The sequence below is a fragment of the Ananas comosus genome, linkage group 15 (genome assembly GCF_001540865.1).
Source record: "Ananas comosus cultivar F153 linkage group 15, ASM154086v1, whole genome shotgun sequence".
NCBI classification, from domain to species: Eukaryota; Viridiplantae; Streptophyta; class Magnoliopsida; order Poales; family Bromeliaceae; genus Ananas; species Ananas comosus.
Window position 1 is genome coordinate 5458981 of NC_033635.1, and position 22608 is coordinate 5481588.

General features: G+C 38.7%; 1 protein-coding gene across 1 annotated transcript in view; it reads right to left on the bottom strand.

Annotated features, from left to right (window-relative positions):
* The window catches only part of LOC109721283 (protein DETOXIFICATION 42-like), a 47868-nt gene continuing 28022 nt past the window's right edge, over positions 2763–22608 (bottom strand). The window contains exons 10-14 of the mRNA XM_020248796.1: positions 4715–4786; positions 4516–4632; positions 4199–4294; positions 3980–4101; positions 2763–3152 (exon numbers count right to left, since the gene is read on the bottom strand). Coding sequence (XP_020104385.1) covers positions 3104–3152; positions 3980–4101; positions 4199–4294; positions 4516–4632; positions 4715–4786 — 456 coding nt within the window. The 3' untranslated portion in view covers positions 2763–3103. The remainder of the gene's footprint in view (positions 3153–3979; positions 4102–4198; positions 4295–4515; positions 4633–4714; positions 4787–22608) is intronic.

Below are 22608 nucleotides of genomic sequence, written 5' to 3' on the forward strand. Positions count from 1 at the left end.
CTTGTCATCCTAACCCTGACTTAGCCCATCACTTAGCCTATCACCTAGTCTTGTTATCCTAACCCTGGCTTAGCCTATCACCTTATAATCCTGACCTAGGCTTTACCTATCATCTTGTCATTCTGACTGGCTTAGCCTATCACCTTGTCGAATGACTGGCTTAGCCTATCACCTTGTCATCCTGACACACAACCCAAGATCATCAGGCGATGTGAGACTTGTCTCGCTAGTCTTGTCATCCTAACCCTGGCTTAGCCTATCACTTAGCCTATCACCTAGTCTTGTCATCCTAACCCTGGCTTAGCCTATCACTTAGCCTATCACCTAGTCTTGTCATCCTAACCCTGTCTTAGCCTATCACCTTGTCATCCCGACCTAGGCTTTGCCTGTCATCTTGTCATTCTGACTGGCTTAGCCTATCACTTTGTCGAATGACTGGCTTAGCCTATCACCTTGTCATCCCAACCCTATCACCTTGTCATCCCGACCTAGGCTTTGTCTGTCATCTTGTCATTCTGACCCTAGCTCAGGTTATTAAAACATGCACACGTACGCGTGTAGAATAAACCTTCAGGTTTATTCAAATGCGTACACACGTACGCGCATAGGAATTACCCTGGGGGGTAATTCCCATATGCGCACACATACGCGTGTAGGATAATTCTCTGGGGAGAATTACCTATACACACACGCGCGCATAGGTAATTATCTGGGGATAATTACCTGTATGCGCGCTATAGCGTGTATATATGCGCATAAAGGGGGGGGGCAATCTTTCCTGCCTGTTCTCCTCCCCAAGGAGAATAGGCAGGGAAGATTGCTCCCCCAATCTTTCCTGTAGGGCGCTTAAAGCGTGTAAGCGCACGAGACTTATCTCACACTTTCAGCTAGTGATTGGCTCTGATACCAAATATAGCGGCCCGATCCGCTAGCAATAATAATTTGTTAGGCTCAAACCACCGGCCCAAAATGCTTAAACCAAGTTATTATTACTAGTGTAAAGTTCTCTCATATACCCAATGACAACTTCATTCCTATCCGATGTGAGATTATTGGGGTGCTACGCTTTAGTACTTAGTACCCTATGGTTTACCGAATTTTTCACTTTAATACCCTGTGGTTTTAACTTTATAAGTGATTAACGGAAAAATTAACAGAGAGGATAACGAAAAGAGAAAAACGAAACTACGAGATACTAAAATAATATATTTTAAACTATAGGGCACTAAAGTGATAAAGTATGAAACCATAGAGGTGGTATTTGAAGTTTTCTCTATATTTAATATGCATTTTGTAGAAATTTTCTTTTTCGATGAGTAGGAATATTCTTTTATAAGGAGCCTGCAAAAAATATTGTACGGTAGATATCATTCTGTTGGCAGAAATTCAGACGTATGAATTTTTTCTATTTCTACAAATGGAATGCAATATTTTTTCTTGCTAAAAAATTAGTGTGTCAACAACTATTTTAATAGTTATTTCAAATCAATATAAATTTATGAATCATTTTTATCCAAAATTTTAATTTTTTTAAAAGTAAATTAATCTGTTATATTTATTTGAAAGTATCTCATATCCAAATTCAAATTCAAGTAATTGTTGCCTACAATAATTATATAGTTATTTTTTATATATATATACATTAAATATGTTTCTATATTTTTCGAATTCTGACGAATTTAAAATTTACTGATTAATTTTTATTATAAAAATGACGATATTTTCATGAAGCGTAGAAAGAATTATTATTAGATAAGCATGAAATGTAAAGAGAATTATTGAATTATTGTTAGATAAGGTATTAGATAAGATGAGATAAGAATATTATATAGGCGACAGTTATAAGGTATATGTATAAATGATGAAATTTGATACTCACTGTTTAAGGACAATTTAGGTAAAAAATATGACAAATAGTTAATACGTCAGTCATTGGATTAGATCCAATGACTAAAATTTAATACTTTTTATAATAATCTAAAAATAAAATAAAAATTATACGACTGTGATCTAACCCATCAAAGTTGAAAGAATGATATTGTTAATATGTGATTGAAATTATATTAATAGGAAGTGACATTTTAGAAAGAAAAAAAAAATTTAGAACCCCCTCTTTTATTAGTATAAATTAAAAATATTTATAAATAATTTTAATTATATATAATAATATATATTATGTATTTTAATTATATGTATATAGAATTTTAGTTTTTGGACATATTTACTGGCCCACAAAGCTAAATCAGCAAAACCCTAATCTAATTACTCGCATAGTCACTTTTCCTAAATTATTTTTCTTAATATTATAATACTATATCCATACATTTATTTTGTATGTTCAATTATTAGATATGTTTTTGTATCAAATTTTAAATAATATTCTATTAAAATTAAACTATAAATTGCATAATATTAAGAATTTTAGGCGGCTCGTTTAGGGCTCGAACTCGCTCGACTCGAAATTAGGCTTGCTCAAACTCGGGCTGAATTAATATCAAGCCGAGCTTTGAGCTGAGGTAAGCTCGCCCACGCTCGGCTCGTTTCCACCCCCTACATTAGGGTAACAAATAACTAACTGATAAAGGCCAAATATTTTACTTTATCTCTAAGGTGTTTAATGCTCCTATAAATACGAAGGCTATTTCATGGTGAATGGCAGAAAAAAATAATAAAAACTCCTAAACTCTACATAAATTCGTGAGAAATTCGCATTCCTTTTCCGGAGAGGGAAAAGAAAATTTCCTTCATTAACCCATTAAGTCTAGAGGACACAATTCAAACTACATTAGAAGAGCACATACGAAACAAGGTTTCTCGGACTAAATTCATTGTCCGGGCGCAGAAAATGAAAAGAGACTTCAACACTTAAAAGTTTCGTACTCGGAGAGAGTAATATAGCCTATGCTATTTTGGGGCAGTTGAAGAAAGAATACATTCATGAATGCATAATTCGTATATACATATCAACCCACAAAGGAGACACAGAAAGCTAATGTGAAAGAGACAGTGCACTATGGGCAGGTGATACCTTTCATCGTCGAGCTATTTGAGTACTTAATCTCTTATCACATATCAATTGGAAAATGAAATTCTAACAAGAGGGCTATGATAAACGCCGAAGAAATGTCCAGGGCCCCCTCGCGGTTCCTATCCTGCATACATTGAGTATATCGTTACTTTGTCAGCATATAATATACAGAAGCAACAATTGAACAGGAATAGCAAATATCGAAGATCTATTAATATTCCAAAACCTGTAAATGTCTAAAAATCTTCGTGATCGACGGCACATATTTCTTGTTCTATTTGTTATATAATTATAAGCACGCACTTATGAATCATACTGCTGTACAATCTGTATATGGACAAGCATAAGACTCAAGCTCTCTTCATGCTATATTACATAAGACTGACAAAAATACTCGTTGTTTGCTTCCTGAATACATACTGTATGCGAGCTAGCTTACATTTTTCCTTTTTTTACTCACCAGAACTATCCTGTTCGGCATTGCTTATATGAGCACAATACAACACTATCTGATAAACTTGGAAAAAGAAACTTCAGCATTCTGCTTTATTCATCTTTGCAGCAGAAGACGTCTACTTGTAGTTTATTGGAAAACAATATAATTTCATTCTTTCTACATGAAGATAGATTTATATTTAGGATTGCACTTTACTTAATAAACTGCACAGAAATTATAAAAGTTCTGAATTCTAATAAACAACTGGAAAGATAAGATTGAATCTAGTGAAATTAGATCAGAGAACTGCAATATAACACACGTCCCACACAAGTAAATAAGATGTTTAAGTGCAACTAAAAGAGGGAATCGCTAGGTGGCAAAGTAGAAATCTCAAAGTTCAACAATTTTATCTTGAAATTTAATCATGACAAATAATAAACAAGTAACCATGCAACGCAAAAGGAAGTTCAAAGCAAAACCTGCAATTAAGACTATGTTAGCATGAGATTTACCTCCAGAAACCAGCAAACATTCTTAAACTCATGTAGATCGTCAAAGCTACCCAGATTCCAATGAAACCATAACTAACGGAGAGTATGAGTAAGCAAATAATGCTTATGATGGCCACTAGGACCTGAACAGAAAGAAGAGTGTTAACAAACATATCATGGAATGTCGAAAAGAATAATAGAAAAATTCATAGAGACACAAAATCAATCATGTTAACTTGCCATGGAATAGGCAGCGTATGCAAAATCTGATGCCCCATAGTTGATGCCATCAAAAACAAAAGCCAAAGCGTTGATTGGTTGAGTTAGCGCCACAAACTGTGAGAATGGGGAAATATTAGAAAGAAGAGAAATAACACTGCGATAACAGCTCTTTCTCAGTTACAAGTCATTAGTTATTAGGTGAACTTAAGTTGGTGCATCACAACTTTTGCTCAAAGCTTTGCTTAGGTGCACCAATAAAGCTTCACAAGTTCACCTCATTAGTCCAAACAATCGAAAAATCTTCAGCTTCCTAGTGTGAGCGTACTTAAACATACCGGAATCCCTATGTGGATGAGATGAAGCACATCAGCATCCTTGGTGAATAACCTTGAACCAAAATGCAAGCCTACTCCGAGTACGGTGCAGAGGAATAAACCTAAAATCATTCCCCACTGGAAGCCCGTTGAAAAGTCCATTATTCACTCTTGGAACTAAAGCTATAAAATAAATCCAAGAGGAGGAGATATTGTATACCTGCAAAACACGAGATGCAACAGCTGTTGCTCTAGAATGGTCTCGGCTAGCAAATGAACTTGCAAGTATTGCCTGCCAAAATTTTAAGCATATAGTTTAGCAATAAAGTTAAAACAAGTTATCTAACTGCATGATTCTTAGTTAAGGTATTACAGGATTAGCAGTGGCAATCCAGGTTTGCGGGTTCGCGGGTCATAAAAGGGTGGGTCAAGACATGGGTGTTAGGACCATACAGGTCAACCAAACACACCAGTTTAATAATTGGCTCAATGTCCTAAAACCAAACTCAACCCACTTATCAAATGGGTGAGTTGACTAGCTTAACCATTTAATATTACAAATTGTTTAAGCCAATAACAATGACTTATCTATTTGAATTTAACTAATGACTAAGATGTGCATATAAATAAGATAATTATATAAATATTTATACATTTTATATAAGGTACGATTTATACTCGATGAATGTTTTAATGGAAGTTCGCATATTCTGCAAGCTGTTGTATGGTAAAAAAGGAACAAGGTTTGAGTGAGCTTCTTTAGCTAGCAAATCATCTAAACTAGGATACACTTGATAGATTAGCAGTTTCTAAATTCAACTCAGCCGGAACTTAGCCTAAATTTTATACAAAACCCAGATCCATATTATAACTTATTCTTTCTCCAGTCAATTCAACATGGAGCCATCTTTTTTCAAAATTCTGTAGTATTAAATCTTTCCAAATCAACTCATTATGTTCTTTTATTCAAATTTCCATCTACTTCTTTTAACATCGCTTGCTTTGTTTATTTGCTCTTTCTAACAAGTCTTGCAGTACTCAATTTTTGACACCACTAGTGTCCCACAATGGGTGGGAAAGAAATTGTGCACAGAAATATAAAGACCAAGGACTTCGTACTAATAACTGGGACTAATCATTTTGAGCTGGTGGTTTGAGTCTGGTGAGTTATTAGTGCTAACAGGCTGGGTCGTTACAGAATTGATCCTACTCTTAAGTAATCTTTGGCTCTATTTATATCATCTGGTATTTCATAACTTATCCATCAAACATTCCAATCTCCACTGTTCAATTTTGTGCAGCTTGTTTTTCATAATTCAAATTGTATTACACAGCAATTAATATCCCCTTAATTTTATAGGATCTATCTTGAACAAGACAGCCTATGCAATCCACATTATTCATCTAGCATAAGATGTCCTGCATTCTCCTCAAACTCCCAATTATTTGAAATTGACTCAAGAATTGACGATCGCAGAAGTGCATAGTTTTCACTTTTTGGCATCTATTTGTTGGGAATCCGGTACTCACCCTGGTACCGGATTTTGAGAATCCACAACACGCTCCAATACCGACTGTTGTTAATCCGGTACCGGATGTTGGAATTCTGCAACAGAAGCATCGAATCGGCTTTTATCATAAACCCGTCTCCTTAGCAAAAACCGATACAATTATAAAAGAGAGAAAGAAAACCAAATAGAAAATACACAGGTAAAATAAGATTCATTAAATAAGAGAAGATTACACCTGACTCATCTTCTGCATAAAGTAGCTACAACCCGAGTCCTCTTTTTGAATCTCTCCTATCCTTCTCTCTTCTATAAACCCACAAAAGAAGACCTCTCTTTTTGTCTCTCATATGCACCCGTGCACTAAATGCATGCAACCATGGCTCTCTCTCTGGTACGACACCACTCAAGAGACTCTCTCTCAGCCGTACTCCACTCCAAAAGCATCCCACATAGTGCTTATATAATGCATCATCTAAAACATACCCCAATCATAGTATAATTAGGATTTTTACTCCAATTAATATTTAAATCTATATTTCATTTATCTCCAATAGATTTAAATATTTATCCTAATCTAGTTAGATTTATACTCTAATTAATATTTAAATCTTACTTTATCTCCAAAACATTTAAATATTAATTCTTATCCAATGAGAAAATCAACATCAAATCTAACCAAATCCTAACAACCTCCACCTTGGTTGGATTGTAGCCTTCGACCGCTGTATCGAGCTCACCATGCAAGCTCCACCTTGAGCTTGTCTCCTCCGCTCGATATCACTCGCATCCGCCTGTTAGAATTTATTGGGTTTTTTGGTGATTTAAAACTTATTAAGTCTCTTGGGCAGCCCAATACTTGATGGGCCTTACCTGGGAGCCCAACTAAGATTTCCACATGTAAGGATTAGTCTCACATTAGAAACTAAAAATATATTGTTGTTATGTATATATTCCTTCATTCTCAAACTAGTTGCTTGGGAGAAAATGAAAGTTATACTCTCGACTAAACACATACGTACGGACGGCACGAGCACAAGCCGAACCGGGCCGAGCGAGCGGCAGCACGTGCAGTCCAGGCACCCAATTTATTTTATTTTATTTTTTATTTTTTGGTTTTATCTTTATCTTTATCTTTTGAGAATCCTAAGCTGCATCTCGTATAATCTTAGGCTTATCTCGCGCTATATGGAATTGACACATTGAAGCAAGATCTTTACCTTGGATATATATATTAGAGGAGGTTGCATGAGTTCAACCTTGAATCGAGGCATACCTGAGAACAAAACCCTAATCCCTACCTCTGTTTCTCACCATTGATCTTTTGCGCTGATTTTCACTGAGCTTTCTAGTTTTTCGCTGGATCTCCTAAATCTTGTTGGATTCATTTTGCGCCACCTTGAAAGCGTGCCAACGAGGTAGAACGTGGACGTTGTATCGCTGGAAGTAATTACTAGGAAGCCTCGCACGTGGAGGGGCAATTTCGCATTTAGGATAGTGCTCTGCACGCCTCGATCCACAGGCCTTTTCTAATCCTTTTCTCTACAGTATTTATTATTTAATTTCTTTTCGAAATTTTTCTAAACGTGAAATTAAACTTTCGAATTGCTTTTAAAGAATATTTTACTAAAAGAACAGAAAGATTTTTCAACACCACCGCTTCATCTCGAGCGATTGCACCTTAGCGAACTTTTGGAGCTCAAACCGCCTTCGCTCCTGTTCTGACAGTGCTCCTGTTCAAAACATATAAGTTCCCACGCTTGTTCGCCTTGCATACAACCTAATCTCGCTTTCGGACCCTCATAGCTCCACCTGAAGTCGAAAAATCGTAACCTTTCGAGTCCAACGAGCCTAGCGAGATCAAATTTCGCTTCAAACCAGGAACGTGTCACACACCCGTCAGCGTCCTCACGACCAATCGTGCATTCGAATCTTTACCGTACCGACTCCCAAAACTTTGCATGACGCCCCGTTCCCCGTTAGAGCCTTTCCACCCGCGATCACCTTGTAAGTGGCAAAAGACTTCTCCGAGAAGACATGAAAGAAACATGCCGAATCGAGTACCCACGCATCATTCGAAATTTTAACACCTCCGATCGCCGCATAAAACACATCAGAATCAATCGTCTCCGACTCTACAACCTGCACCGTCGCTGATACCGTCTCGTCCTGGTCCACGACAGTTTTCTCCTTCTGTCGCTTTAACCAAGGTTTGAAGTGCCGCCCGTGCCGTACGGCAAGAGGGTGTGCCGTACCGTGCCCCCAAGAAAGGGGCACAGTACAGGGGAGGTCTCGGACCCCACTCCGTGCCGCGGCACGAGGGCCCGTGCCACACGAGACAAAACGGTACGCGTCCTCATGCCACGGCACTGTGCCATGCTGCTAGCTGATGGGTTTTTTACTTTTTTTTCTTTTGCTGTTTGCTCTTTGGATCCCTCTCACAGATGCTTTTTTTTTGTCTATTTGCACCATGTCTTTTGCTTTTTTGACTTGGATGACTTTTTCTTTGGAATTTTTTTTTTTTTTTGGTTTGGCCTTTGGGTAAGCTGAAGGCCATTGATCTCAATCATGCAAATCCCTCCCGACCCCCGCGCCCCATCTTTCTTTCTTTCTTATTTTTCTTCCCCCTTTCTTTCTTTTGCCGGTGTTTAGCTATCTTCTCCTCTCTTTCTTTTTTTTTCTTTTTAGTTCTTACATATCTTCCTAAAAAGAGGAGACATTTTATATCGCAGATTTGCTTGTTACGTAAGTTAAATAAATTATAATTTAATTTTTTTATTTATAAATATAGAGACTGATTTTTAATTGACATACCCGATCCATCACAGACAACCACTTTCATTTCGCAAATTATTTTATCAAAATTTCTTGCACCGCGAAGCGTTCGGCGAATCAGGGTAAACAAACTTTACGGGACATTAATCATAATTTTTTTTTGCATTAGAAGACATAAAATATTGATAGAATCAAAAGCTAAATTAAATCAATTCATATTTAAGTTTATTTAATTTATTGCTATTTCTTTTGATGATCTAACAATTTTTCAAAAAATTTTAATAAAATAGTATTTAAAAATAATTATAAAAATAATTTTAAAAATTATGTTTTTGTATCTTATAAAAGAAAGACAGTAATACGATAAAAAAAAGAAAGAAAAAAAGTCTTTGAATTTTGAAAATTATAACCTGCAATAATTTTAAAAAATAATATAAATAAATTTAAAATAATTTTAAAAAATTATAATTTTTACAAGGCTAAATTACAGAAAACCCCCATCAAAACACGATTTTTCACTTTCCTCCTGTCATTTAAAAACCTACATTTTGCCCCCTTGTAAAATGAAAAATGTACACTTCGCCTCCTACCGTTAGTAATCCGTTAGGGTTCCGTTATAAAATATTTATTTATGCCAAAAATACCCTTCCGCCCTTTTTCCCTGTTGCTTCGCTTTCCTTCACCTTCCTCCGCCTCGCCGCCTCGCCCTCCTCTACTGCCTCGCCCTCGCCCACATCCCCGTTCGCACCCACGAACACCCCTTCGCACTCCGCCGCCTCACTTTCACCCTCGTTGTCGTTACCCACCTCTCCATCCACCCCAACCTCGATTTCCACCCTACTGTCGCCTAAATCGAGGGGCGGCGATGGTGCAGGAGGAAGATGAGGCGTGAACCGCAGAGAAACCACGGCCGATCGAGGCGTGAACCGCGGCCGATCGAGGCTGCTGTTGAGGAAGATGAGGAAGAAGACGAAAATGGTGAGGGGCAAAATGGTCATTTTATCATGACAGTACACACCGTACCCCCTTGTAAACATTTTTCATTTTACAAGAGGGCAAAGTGTAGCTTTTTAAATGACGGGGAAAAATGAAAAATCGGGTTTTGACGGGGAGGTTATATGTAATTTAGCCATTTTAGAAAACTATTTCTCCAACTTTGTATTTTATACAATATTTTTTAAAAGAATAAAAAAGAAAAAAATTATGAATGTAATTGCCGTCCTATTTGGGTTGTTCTAGTCATTATATGCTTCCTAATCGAATCAATATACAGATCTTAAAATTTTAGAAAAAATAAAATTTTCTAAAATTTTATCTGTTATAATTTTTTGAAATTTATCAAAAAATAAAAATAAAAATAAAAGAATTTTCAAAGTTGGTAGATATGATACTTTTTTCATCATGTCGTTCTTTTCCTTATTTTTCTGGAATAGATATTATTTTATTTGTTTGTATGTCAATGATTATAGATCATAATGCCACCTAAAAGAACAGAAGATTATGGTTGGCAACATGGACAAATGGTTGATGAAATTAGGTTTCATTGGAAGTGCAATTATTGTAATATGGTCGGAATGGGCGGAGGTGTCACTCGCCTAAAGAAACATATCGCTGAGGGCTTTTTTGAAATAGCGAGCTGTCCTAAAGTCCCGCAGGAAATAAGACATGCAATGAAAATTGAGTTAGAATCTTCAAAAATAGCAAAAAAGAAAGAAAGAGATGATAGAAATGAAATAAATAAGCAAGCGGCAGAATATGCCCCTATTGACCCATATGAAGGTATAGGTGATGAATTAGATGCTGATACTAGAGCTACCATGGAAGCATCTGTACAAGAAAGATGGCAGCAAGATGAAGTTCAAAGACATAGAGCACAATTTGGACGCTCTCAATTTGATGCCGGTGGTTGGTCTGGGTCTACATCTGGGTCTGGGTCTGCACCATATGGTTTAGCTCGAAGTAGTTATGTTAGCCGCATGTTCGACAGATTAAAAAAAGGACCAAAAAAAAAAAAGTGAAAGACAGCAAAATATTATAGATATAGACCCAATGGCATTTCCTGACTCAAATGCTCAACAACAGCGCATAGATACAATGCTAAAAAAAGATGAAAAAGGTAGAATTGATAGAGCAATAACAAAATTTTTTCACTTTAGTCATATTGCTTCCCATGCAGCAAGCACTCCATATTATAGATCAATGATTGCTACCATACAAAAAGAGGGTCTAGGAGTTGAACACCCAACGCCGTATGAGATCTCTAGCAAATACCTTGACAGGGTCTAGGAGTTGAACCCCCAACGCCGTATGAGATCTCTGGCAAATACCTTGACGCCGAGGTCAATGATATTCATGTATGGGTAAAAAACTTCAAACAACAGTGGGAGATATATGGTGTGACTTTGATGCGTGATAGTTGGACAGGACCAACAAAAATGAGCATTATAAATTTTTTAATTTATTGTAATGGCAAGGTGATCTTTCACAAATCAATCAATACAACCGATCGATTTGAAGATGTTGACTATATATATGCATTATTGGAACAAGTGTTACGTGAGGTTGGTGAGAAATGTGTAGTACAAGTTGTATCGGACAATGGTGCAAACTTTAAGAAAGCTGGCAAACTATTAATGCAAAGGCATCCCCATTTATTTTGGACTCCTTGTGCAGCGCATTGCATCAACCTAATGATGTCTGACTTTGGTGAGATAAATCGGGTGAAAAAAACTGTACATTCTGCACAACGTATATCTAAGTACTTGTATAATCATCTTTGGGTCCATGCTTTAATGGTGAAATTCACAGGACGAGAACTCGTACGTCCTGGTATCACACGATTTGCCACAAATTTTATTGCTCTAAACAGTATTCTTCAAAATAAAAATCGATTAAAGTCCATGTCTGCATCAAATGAATAGCAAACATCTCGTTATGCCTCCACGGCCGATGGAAAATCAATTAAGCAAATAATTTTGTCTACCAAATTTTGAGATTATGTGAAAGAGATTGTTGATATTGTGGAGCCGCTATATATGGTCCTCCGTTTAGTGGATCGGAAAAAAATACCTCAAATAGGACATGTCTATTATAAACTGAGGATGGCTAAAAATAATATTAAAAAAATAATCCGTTGTGGTGTCAATCTTATCTAAAAATTATTGACAGACGTTGGGACATCCAGATAAGTCAGGATCTACACCTAGCAGGTAAGTTATAAATTATAACAAAACTATTTATTACTGATTGTTCATTGGTAGTCTTGTATTGTTAATTGAGTGATTTCTTTCTTAATAATAGGTTATTATCTTTATCCTTCGTACCATCATCATTATAATTTTGGATTTGATAATGAACTGTTGAAGGCATTACAAAACGTTATTCATAGATTAGAGAGGGATCCAATACATATGTTGCTCTTGCCATAAGTGAGGTATAATATTTTTTCAATATATTATTAATTTGCTAGATGTTAATATGCTGATTACTGATTATTGTACTATCATAATAAAGGAAAAAATATTTCGTGAATCCTCTGAAACTTTTGGTGAAGCAGGTACAATTAACGGATACCGATCCCAGTAAGTAACTCCATAATTTAGACAGTTTACAGTTGACGATAAATTTTATTTGATATATTTTTAACTTTTACTTATATAGCTGAGTGATAGCTATAATATAGTGGATCAGCAAAGCATTTAAAAAATATTGTTGTTCGTGTCTTATCTCAAACAACAACGTCTAGTGAATGTGAACGCAACTGGAGCACGTTCACACTGATACATACCAAAGTGCGTAACCGATTAGCGTACGCTCGATTAGAGAAGCTAGTTTATATCCACTATAATATGAGGCTCCATTTAAGATGCATGCAAGAGGAGTATGATAAGGAAAAGGAATTAAAAACTTATGATCACTTAGATGCAAGCTTTATCAATAATGAATTAGACCCCATACTTGATTGCCTACAAGATAGAGACAATCAAGAGAATCCATTACTCGATAAGCCTGGAGATTCACCACGACCATTCAGAATAATTGTTGATGAAGCAGGAATTAGTAATGTTGAAAGATAGGCTGACGAGAACATAAAAAGGTCTCAAGGTAATGTGCAAGAACAAACAGCTTTGGACGAAGAATCCCAAAATCCTGCACAATGCACATGACTCTGATGCAGAATTTGAACGTCTTATGCAAGGACCTGGATATGATCGTCCACGTCATACTCAGAGTCAATCTGGAAAGGAGAAAACGTCTTATACCGCAAAGAGGCCTTCAACGACAGTCCGAAGTGGTACGAGTAAAAAAAATATGACCTCGATGGATCCATTGGATGCAGCTGATGCACTCCCACAAGATGATGATAGTGATACATCGACACCAACAGATTCTGAATTACCACAGTCTAAAGAGGAATATAGTGATGATGATGATACCACTGATAGCAGTGAGAATGGTGGCGACTTCATTCCACCAACACAACAGGAGAGTGGGGACGGTCTTATATTTACTGAAGAGCAAAACTTCACGCATGTCACTCAAGATCCTAATCATGGGTATCGACCACATCAAACATCTTGAGTGGTATATGACCGTAGAAAAGATAAGAGGTCCTTACAACAAGATTATGGGGAGATAAGAGTGATATGAATTGATTTAGGATTCATGCCACAGATGAGTGGTTCTTCTATTATTTATAATAGTATGTAACATGATATAGCTATATTTCTGTAACAATATTCAAGTAGAGTCTGTTACAATAACTGATCTATCCTTATCTAGTAACAGGCCCCCTCAAGCTGAACGTGGTAGACCATGCACGTGAAGCTTGGATCGTAAATTGTGAAATATGGAATGATGTAGACTCTTTGTAAATATATCACCAATTTGATCATTTGTTGATATATAGTGAACACGAAGCATCTTGTTGGCGACCCTTTCATGGACAAAGTGAAAGCCAAGTGCAAGTTGTTTAGTCCGCGAATGAAATATCGAGTTGACAGTAAGATAGGTTGCACTTAAATTGTCACAAAAAATTACAGGAGAAGCTTTGACAAATAATCGAAGATCACGTAACAGATTTAAAATCCAAGAAATGGCCGAAGCCGCATAGGCAATGGCACGATACTCAGCCTCCGTACTAGAGTGGGCAACAGTGGGTTGCTTTTTAGAGCTCCAACTGATTAAATTGGCACCAAGGTAAATAGCAAAGCCAGTTGTTGAGCGATGAGTATCAGGGCATCTAGCCCAGTCTGCGTCTGTGTATGCTACAATATCCAAGTTTGAGGATTTGTGAAGAAAAATACCATGATTAAGAGTACCGGCAACGTATCGAAGAATACGCTTGGCAGCTACAAAATGAGTAGTTGTTGGAGAACTCATAAATTGACAAACTGAATTTACTGCATAAGACATATCCGGGCACATGATACAGACGTATTGAAGAGCACCACACAAACGACGATAGGCAGTTGGATCCTCTAGTAGATCACCATCGTATTTGCATAGCTTTGCACCAACTACTGGAGTTGTAACAGGCTTTGAACTTGTAAGCCCAAAATTCTTTAGAAGATCCATAGCATATTTTTGTTGAGAGAGGTGTAAGCCATCAGATGTGTGTGAAACTTAGATCCCAAGAAAATAATGGAGGTCGCCAAGATCTTTAATAGCAAATAATGATGCAAGCCGGGAAATAAAAGGTTGCAGAAAGCTAATTGATGAGCCCGTAAGAATAATGTCATCTACATAAAATAGTAGAATGACGGTTCCCCTTGAAGAGTTATAAACAAACATAGAGCTATCTGAGCTACTACTTGAGAAACCCATTGAAAGAAGAAAATTGCTCAAACGAGTGTACCAAGCAAGCGGAGCTTGTTTTAAACCATACAAGGCCTTATGAAGTTTACAGACATAAGAAGGGTGTTGTGGGTCGACAAAGCCCTGTGGTTGGCTTATGTAGACATCTTCAGTGATAAAGCCATGTAGGAAGGCATTTTTGACGTCAAGTTGACGAATAGGCCAACTATTGTTGACAGCTAGAGAGAGTACAAGACAAATAGTTTCATGTCGAACAACAGGGCTAAATATTTCTTTGAAATCAATGCTTGGTTGTTGGTGAAATCCTTTTGCAAGACGAGCTTTGCATCTTTCAAGAGTACCGTCGGCTTTCTGCTTAACTAGATAAACCCATTTGTTTCCGATAACATTCATCGATGGATGATAAGGAACAAAAGTCCAAGTTTTGTTATGTAAGAGAGCAACAAATTCTTCGTTCATAGCTGCACGCCATAAGGGATCTTTAAAAGCTTCAGTATAGGTAGATGGCTCAGTAGGTAAAGGCAAAGTGGTAGCTAAATTAGAGATATATCGAGGATTTGGCTTTAGAATGCCAGACTTGGATCTTATTTGCATAGGATAAGAACTAGTTAATTTTGCGTAGCATAGTCCACTATTTTTGAAATGTCCTCGTCACAAGGGTTGGGTTGACTAGTGTAATATACCGAAACTTCGGTAGACTATATCGAACTTTAGTCAAATTGACTAAAGTGTCCGAGAGAAATAGTTGGACAAAGTCCATTTAACATTCCAACAATGTTGGAAAGGTTAAAGTTAAGTTCCAAGAGAGTTAGAAAGGTTTTAGTATTGCTCGGCGCGAATTGGAGTCGAAACAATGCAAAATTGAAGTCTGGAGCATTGTTAACCGATAAAGCATTGGAGCAGTACCGGTACCAGGCAGGCCACCCGAGAAGCTAACTCTCGGGTTTGGCCTCTGGAGGTCTGCTTAACCGGTGAGACCCCTGGTGCGTACCGGTACCCCGCCGCAACCCGAGAACAGCAGCTCTCGGGTTGGGCTATTGAACAGGAGGCGTACCGATACCCTGTGCTGCGAACAGCAGCTGCAGTTTGCTGCAAATAAAAGTAAATGGAGGGTCTATTTGCTATTGTAGCAACATATAAATAAACCCTAACCCCTCCTCTCTTGTTCACAGCAGTGAACCTTCTCTCCTCTCTCATTTCTCTCCCTCTCTCTCTCTAGAAACTCTCCCAAGGTGAAAGGAGGAGATCAAGAGGAAGATTTGGAGGAGATTTGGAGTTTTGAAGGCTTTGGAGCTCACCAACAAGCTATGAAGCACGGATACTTCAAATTTCATGCCGTACCCGTATCGGATACGTATCGGATACCGATACGCGCCCAATACGTGTCCGATATGGGAATGAAGTATCCAGCATTTTTAAAAAATAAAAAAATATCGGATACGGCTCGGATACGTAAGGGATACGGCGGGATATGGGAGGGACACGGCCAGGTTCTTTTTTGGTCTAAAATGATCAAAACTTAAAAAAATTTTAAAAACTCACGTCCAAACCTATTGGAAAGAAGGAAAAGAGTGAGAAAACCATCAATCTCTGTTCAATTTATCATTTCCTCTATTTTTTTTGCTCTTTAACGGTAGAAGGCGCTCCCTCTCATTCTATCTTCACACAGTATTTACTCTCTTTCATCTAATTTGTCAATCTAGCATTAAGCAAACAAAGACTATAGAGAATATGATTTTTTTCCTTCTCTATTAAATTGTTAGCATATTTTTTTATTACTATTTTAATTATAGAACTAACAAAACAGACATATATATTGAATGGCTAATTATCTAGTTTGTGCGACTATGTATCTATTGTTGTCATTTGATCAAGTTGGATGATAGTTGGTTTGACACTTTTTATATTATTATTTCATATGATCGATTATCTTTTTTTATGAACATATGTAGAATAATTTTACAAGTTAATGCATATTAAACTATATTCCTTAATATAGTCCAGATATCCTGATTGTTCTCAATATATCATTACATATAATCAACATATATTTAAATATATTTAAAATAATATTTTATTCAAGTATATCCCGCATATCGTATCCTAGAAGTTTTAGGAATTGCCGTATTACCGTATTCGTATCGTGTCGTATCTGTATCCCCGTATCCGTATCTGTGCAACATAGCCTACAAGGAGGAGCTTGGAGAGCTTTTGGGCTAAGGTGAGGTTTCATGTAAGAACTAGGCTAGAGTTTGGTTTTATACCCTAGAACACTTGGTTTTGATCTTCTTGTAAGATTAGAAACCTTGTAGAGGCCAATGAACTTCATGAAATCCATGTTTCTTCATGTGCTCTCATGGTAGAATTCTAGAGTTTGGTTTATATGCCCTAAGAATGGTTTAAATGGTTCTAAATGAGTTTCTAGATAATGATTAAGCTTGCTTTTGCTTGTCTTAGCTAGCGTTTGGTTGGGGGTTAAGGGGTGGAATAACCCCTTAACCCCCAATTAATACCCAAACACCACCCTTATGGAGAAAGGAAAGTGGAGCCTGGGGAGGCGTGCGGGGATAAAGCTGGGAGGGGGGTGGGGTTAGTAAACCCCACCCCAAACCGGGTTATCCCTGATAACCCGGTTTGGGGTGGGCTTTACTAACCCCACCCCATTTAGCTAGTGTTTGGGTATGATTTTCTTAGCTAGTGTTTGGTTGGGGGTTAAGGGGTAGACCCTTGTAGCCATTATGCACTATACTTGGTAGTGAAAAACAAGTCTTGCATTTAACTCATATTCATGCATCTATCATGCACTCTTTTTAATTATAAACTACAGATGCGTCCATTCAAGAAAGTTTCTAAGTCCAAACAGAAGCAACATGGGCTCGCAGATGAGTCACCTATTGAGGCTAGCGGTGGCATTCGTATTGATACAAGAACTAGAAGTCAAAATTGGAGCAACATTTTGGATGCACAATTGTTGGGGCTTATGAGAGATGAACATACATTTGGTACGTAAATGGGTCATTCACTCCGATTGCGTGGAAGCGGATAGNACCTCCGGTCGTCGCCTGACCTCCCCTCTCGTTGCCTCACCTCCGGTGGTCGCCTCACCTCCCGTCCGGCCTCACCTCCGGTCGTCGCCTTACCTCCCCTCGTCGCCGCCTCACCTCCCCTCCGGCCTCACCTCCTGTCATCGCCTTACCTCCCCTCACCTCACCTCCCCTCCGGCCTCACATTCGGTCGTCGCCTCACCTCCCCTCGTCAGCGTTGGTCGTAAGTGCCTCACATCTGGCCAAACCCTTTGCTACTTCTTCCTCATCGATTCCGTGAAACCCACGCTTCCGGATCTAGCTTCTCACGCTCGATCTGTGCCCGCCTTCATCAGCGATTTGCTTGTTGATTTTTTTTTTGGGCTTTCTTCACCTGCGATCTGTGCCGGCTTTAACCTGCAATTTGGTTGTTGATTCGGTTGGTGAATCTTCTCAATTTGGGGTTTTCTTCACCTGCGATCTGTACCGGCCTTAAGCTGCGACTTGCTTGTTGATTCGGTTGTTGATTCTTTGTTTTGGGGTTTCTTCACCTGCGATCTGTGCCGGCCTAAATCTGTGATTTTGTTGTTGAATCTTGGTTTTCTGGTTTTCTTCGCCTGTGAACTATGTCGCCCTTCTCACGCACGATCATTGCTGTCAGAGAGGCTTCATGCTGCCAACCGTGGCCTTCGCTTCACATCTTGCCAATTGCGGGTTTTTTGTACACCCCCACTGTTCGTCCCTGCAGCTTGCTTGGGCCGATCCCTGTTTTCGGGTTCAAATTAATTTGTGAGGCGTGGGTATCTCTGTGCTTGCCTGTGGACATCCTTGAGCTTGGTATATTTGCTATAGACAGGTTACATTTTTCCTAACTTTTCTATTTATCCAATGCCGGTGAAATAAATCAAACGAATTTGCATGCTAGTTGGTATAATGAAGATGATGCATATTGGTAATTCAAATCATACTTTTGCATTTTCTGCTACATGTTCAATATCGATATCTGATAATACTTGCGCATATTCTCGTTGCTATATGAAATCGCCATGTTATTCATACTCTCCTCTCGGATGTCGTGATGAAGAATTGTAGATACACTGAGGGAAAGATATACTGCTTGGAAAGATGTGGTCCGGCGATGATGACGGTTCCCAATTAAGATTAGATGGATGGCATTGATTAAAAAATCAATGCAACCACATTTTAGTTGGAAACCACTTGAGCCATTTGTGGGAACGAACCAAATAAACCTTATTTCGACGAACATGCATTTGTACATAGGAGACAGATATATAATTAAACATGTAATTTATCGTTGATTTAAGTAGACCCTTGTAGCCATTATACACAATATTTGGTAGTGAAAAACAAGTCTTGCATTTAACTCATATTCATGCATCCATCATGCACTCTTTAATTATAAACTACAGATGCATCCATTCGAGAAAGTTTCTAAGTCCAAACAGAAGCAACGTGGGCTCGCAGATGAGTCACCTATTGAGGCTAGCGGTGGAATTCATATTGATACAAGAACAAGGAGTCAAAATTGGAGCAACATGTTGGATGCACAATTGTTGGGGCTGATGAGAGATGAATATACATTTGGTAATTGCGTAAATGGGTCGTTCACTCCAACTGCTTGGAAGAGGATGGTAAATGTAAGGTACCGGACTTCTAAAACTATAAAGTTACGGTGTACATTTAAATGGTTCCGGTGAGGTTGCGGTGGAATATAACATACTGGATTTTAAATATAAAAGTGAAAATAAATAAAAATAATATGAGATACTATTTTTATTGAATTTAGAGAAGTGAAATATAAGTTGGGAATGACCTGTGCTGAAATCGGAGCGAAAACAGAAGATTTAAAATTTTCGATCAAACCCAACTATTTCCAAAAATTGCATTTTGAACCCTAGGTTACAACTATGCAAGAAATCACCAAATCCCTTCACGAATTAAGCATCAATCATCTAGATAGCATGCTAGGATTCCTCTAAATCGATTTCTAGAGAACAAAACCACATATCTAGAAACCTACCATGAGAGGGCTCAAGAAGCTCACCTCAAAATTAGCTCCAAACAATGGAGAAGATAAAGAAGATGAAGACGATTCACCTACAAGCTTCAATCTCCACCAATTTTTTTAATTTTGGAAGAGATTTAGAGAGAGAAATGGAAATTCTCTCTCCCTTCCATGCGTGTGTATGCGTATGTGTGTGTGCGGTTTGGGGCTGCTGCGGCTGAGAAAGGAGAAGAAGAAAAGGGATTAAATCCCTTTTTACAACTTAGTCCCTCAACTATGCACTATTCACTTCGAGCAGTTTAGAAACTGACATTTTTCGCCGGAGCCCTTCTGAATGTCCGTTTGAGCTCAAATTTGACAGGCAGGCTCAGTTTTACTTAATAAGTCCAATGAAATTTTAATATTTCAGTTTCGACCCCGTTTGGTCACCGAAAACTGTACCGAACTGTAATCTTTATCAGATAGCTTTCGGATTCTATTTTTCACCTTCCGGGTGTCAGAATGGCATGAAACTTTAAATCTAGCCTCATAAAAATATTTCTGACATCTCCGCCAATTTTCATAATTTTCTGACACTGTACATTTTCTGCTAATTTATTTACCCCGTTTCTTACATCTCCTTCCTCAGCCGCAGTAGCCCCAAACCGCACACACACATACGCATACACACACGCATGGAAAGGAGAGAGAAAACTTTCATTTCTCTCTCTAAATCTCTCCCAAAATTAAAGAAATTGGTGAAGATTGAAGCTTGTAGGTGAATTGTCTTCATCTTCTTTATCTTCTTCATGGTTTGGAGCTAATTTTGAGGTGAGCTTCTTGAGCCCTCTCATGGTAGGTCTCTAGATATGTGGTTTTGATCTCTAGAAATGGATTTAGAGGAATCCTAGCATGCTATCTAGATGATTGATCCTTAATTCGTGAAGGGATTTGGTGATTTCTTGCATAGTNAACCGAAGACCTTTAATTTCCGGATCGCAAATCGGAGATCGTTTGGGTGGTCGCGCGAGAGTTCGAGCCAAACCGGGTCGCGGGTGTCGCGGGCGGCCGATTGCAAGTGACTACAAGCAATCGGAGAGTAAGTTAAGGTGGGTTGTGTTTACCGAAGCGACTAGGTCGCCCTTTATGTCTAAGAAACATACGAATTCATATTGATGCATGTTAATAAAATGACATAGCTAATGCATGTGGACAATGTGATGCAAACTGCTAAGTAGATGCATATGAAATGATGTAATATAGAAATGCTTATTGACATAATGACATAGTTTAGAAATGCTAAATGTAATGTGCATGTTAATATGATAAGAAACCATGCTAGTGATATTTGCATGATAATGCATTGATAGTACATGCTAGTAAGTAAATGCATATTAATACATATGTGTATAATGAGCATGTTGGAACCCTTGTAATGTTCATTGTATTGATTGCGACGCCTAGGACGTACAGGGAAAACTCTGTCCGTTCGGCGGTCTGTCGACGCGCCCGAACTCGGCCAAATAAGTGGGGCCCGGGGCGTGACAGATAAAGTGGTATCAGAGCATAAAGTAGAGAATGGGCAATGGTTTAGCTGGACCTAGGAGACCTAGGATAGTAAACCATAGGAGAATAAGGCTCGTGATAGACGAGGACTTGTGAGTTATGGCGAAAGGTTCATTGATTGGGTTGTGTTGAAACCTCTATGATGGATATTAGAGGTAGACTCGAGGTGTGGTTTATTCTCAACCGAGGGTGTTCATGTTGGGCGCGCGACAACATGAAACCGGGTGATGAAAATAGACGCCCTTGCGTGACTTTCGCCCGATTTGAGTCAATGTTAAGTTATTTCGTACTCGACCTAGAGGGTTGAGAACTAATCGAGTTGCCCTGTTTCAGGAAGCGATGGCACCGCGTAGGCGACCTTCGTCTAGATCGACGTGGGATGGGACAGGTGGTGTCCCTGAGCAATCCAAGGCGAGCGGAGACCCGGTGCTCCGCGAGCAGATGAGTACGCTCATGGGCGTAGTGCTGCGACAAGAGGAGCAGATCAAGGAGCTCCATGAGTTTTTTGCACGACAGACTGCGGCGGCTGCGCCGGTAGCAGCGCGCCATGTACCGACAGGAATGGCGATGGATTCAGGGGTAGTGGCCTCTGATTCTGTGGAAATGGAAGCGGAGAAAGAGCAGGCTTTGACGGCCCTAATGACCTTCAAGAAGTTTGATCCGCCTGTCTTCGATGGAGAGAATGTTGATCCATGGATCGTGGAGATGTGGATTGACTCTATGGAAACGCTCTTTGAGGAGCTGTACACCTTGGAGCGAGACAAGGTGCCCCTAGCTGTGCATTGCTTGAAACAGTCGGCAAAGGTGTGGTGGAAAGGTATTCGACGGAATCGATCGTCTAGTCTCCCTCCTATGGCATGGGATGAGTTTCGGAGATTGGTGTTTTCGGCTTACTTCCCCGACACTGAAAAGAGAAAGCTCCAGGACATGTTCAGGAAGCTGCGGCAAGGAGACCGCTCTGTGAGAGAATATGAACGGGAGTTCTCTCGTATCGTGAATTGTGTCCCGGATGTGGTACGGGATGACGAGGATATGGCCGATTGGTTCCTGCGTGGACTTCGACCAGAACGGGAATTTTCCCGCATCGTGAATTGTGTCCCGGATGTGGTACGGGATGACGAGGATATGGCCGATTGGTTCCTGCGTGGACTTCGACCAGAGATTTACGAGAGGATGCAAATCTTCAAGCTCACAACTGATGCAGACCGAACCCGACCCGTCTCATCACCCGGATTTCAGGTCTATCAACGAAGGCGACGCAAGTTGGCGCCCAAACCTGCTATATGGATCTGAAGATTATTCTTGATTTACTCTGTTATTTTTAAGATTTTCTTGTTAGGAATATTTGTTATATTTTTCCTTTTAGATAAATCTCTAGTTAAGATTTTTTCGGTTATTTTTCTTTTAGATATATCTCTAG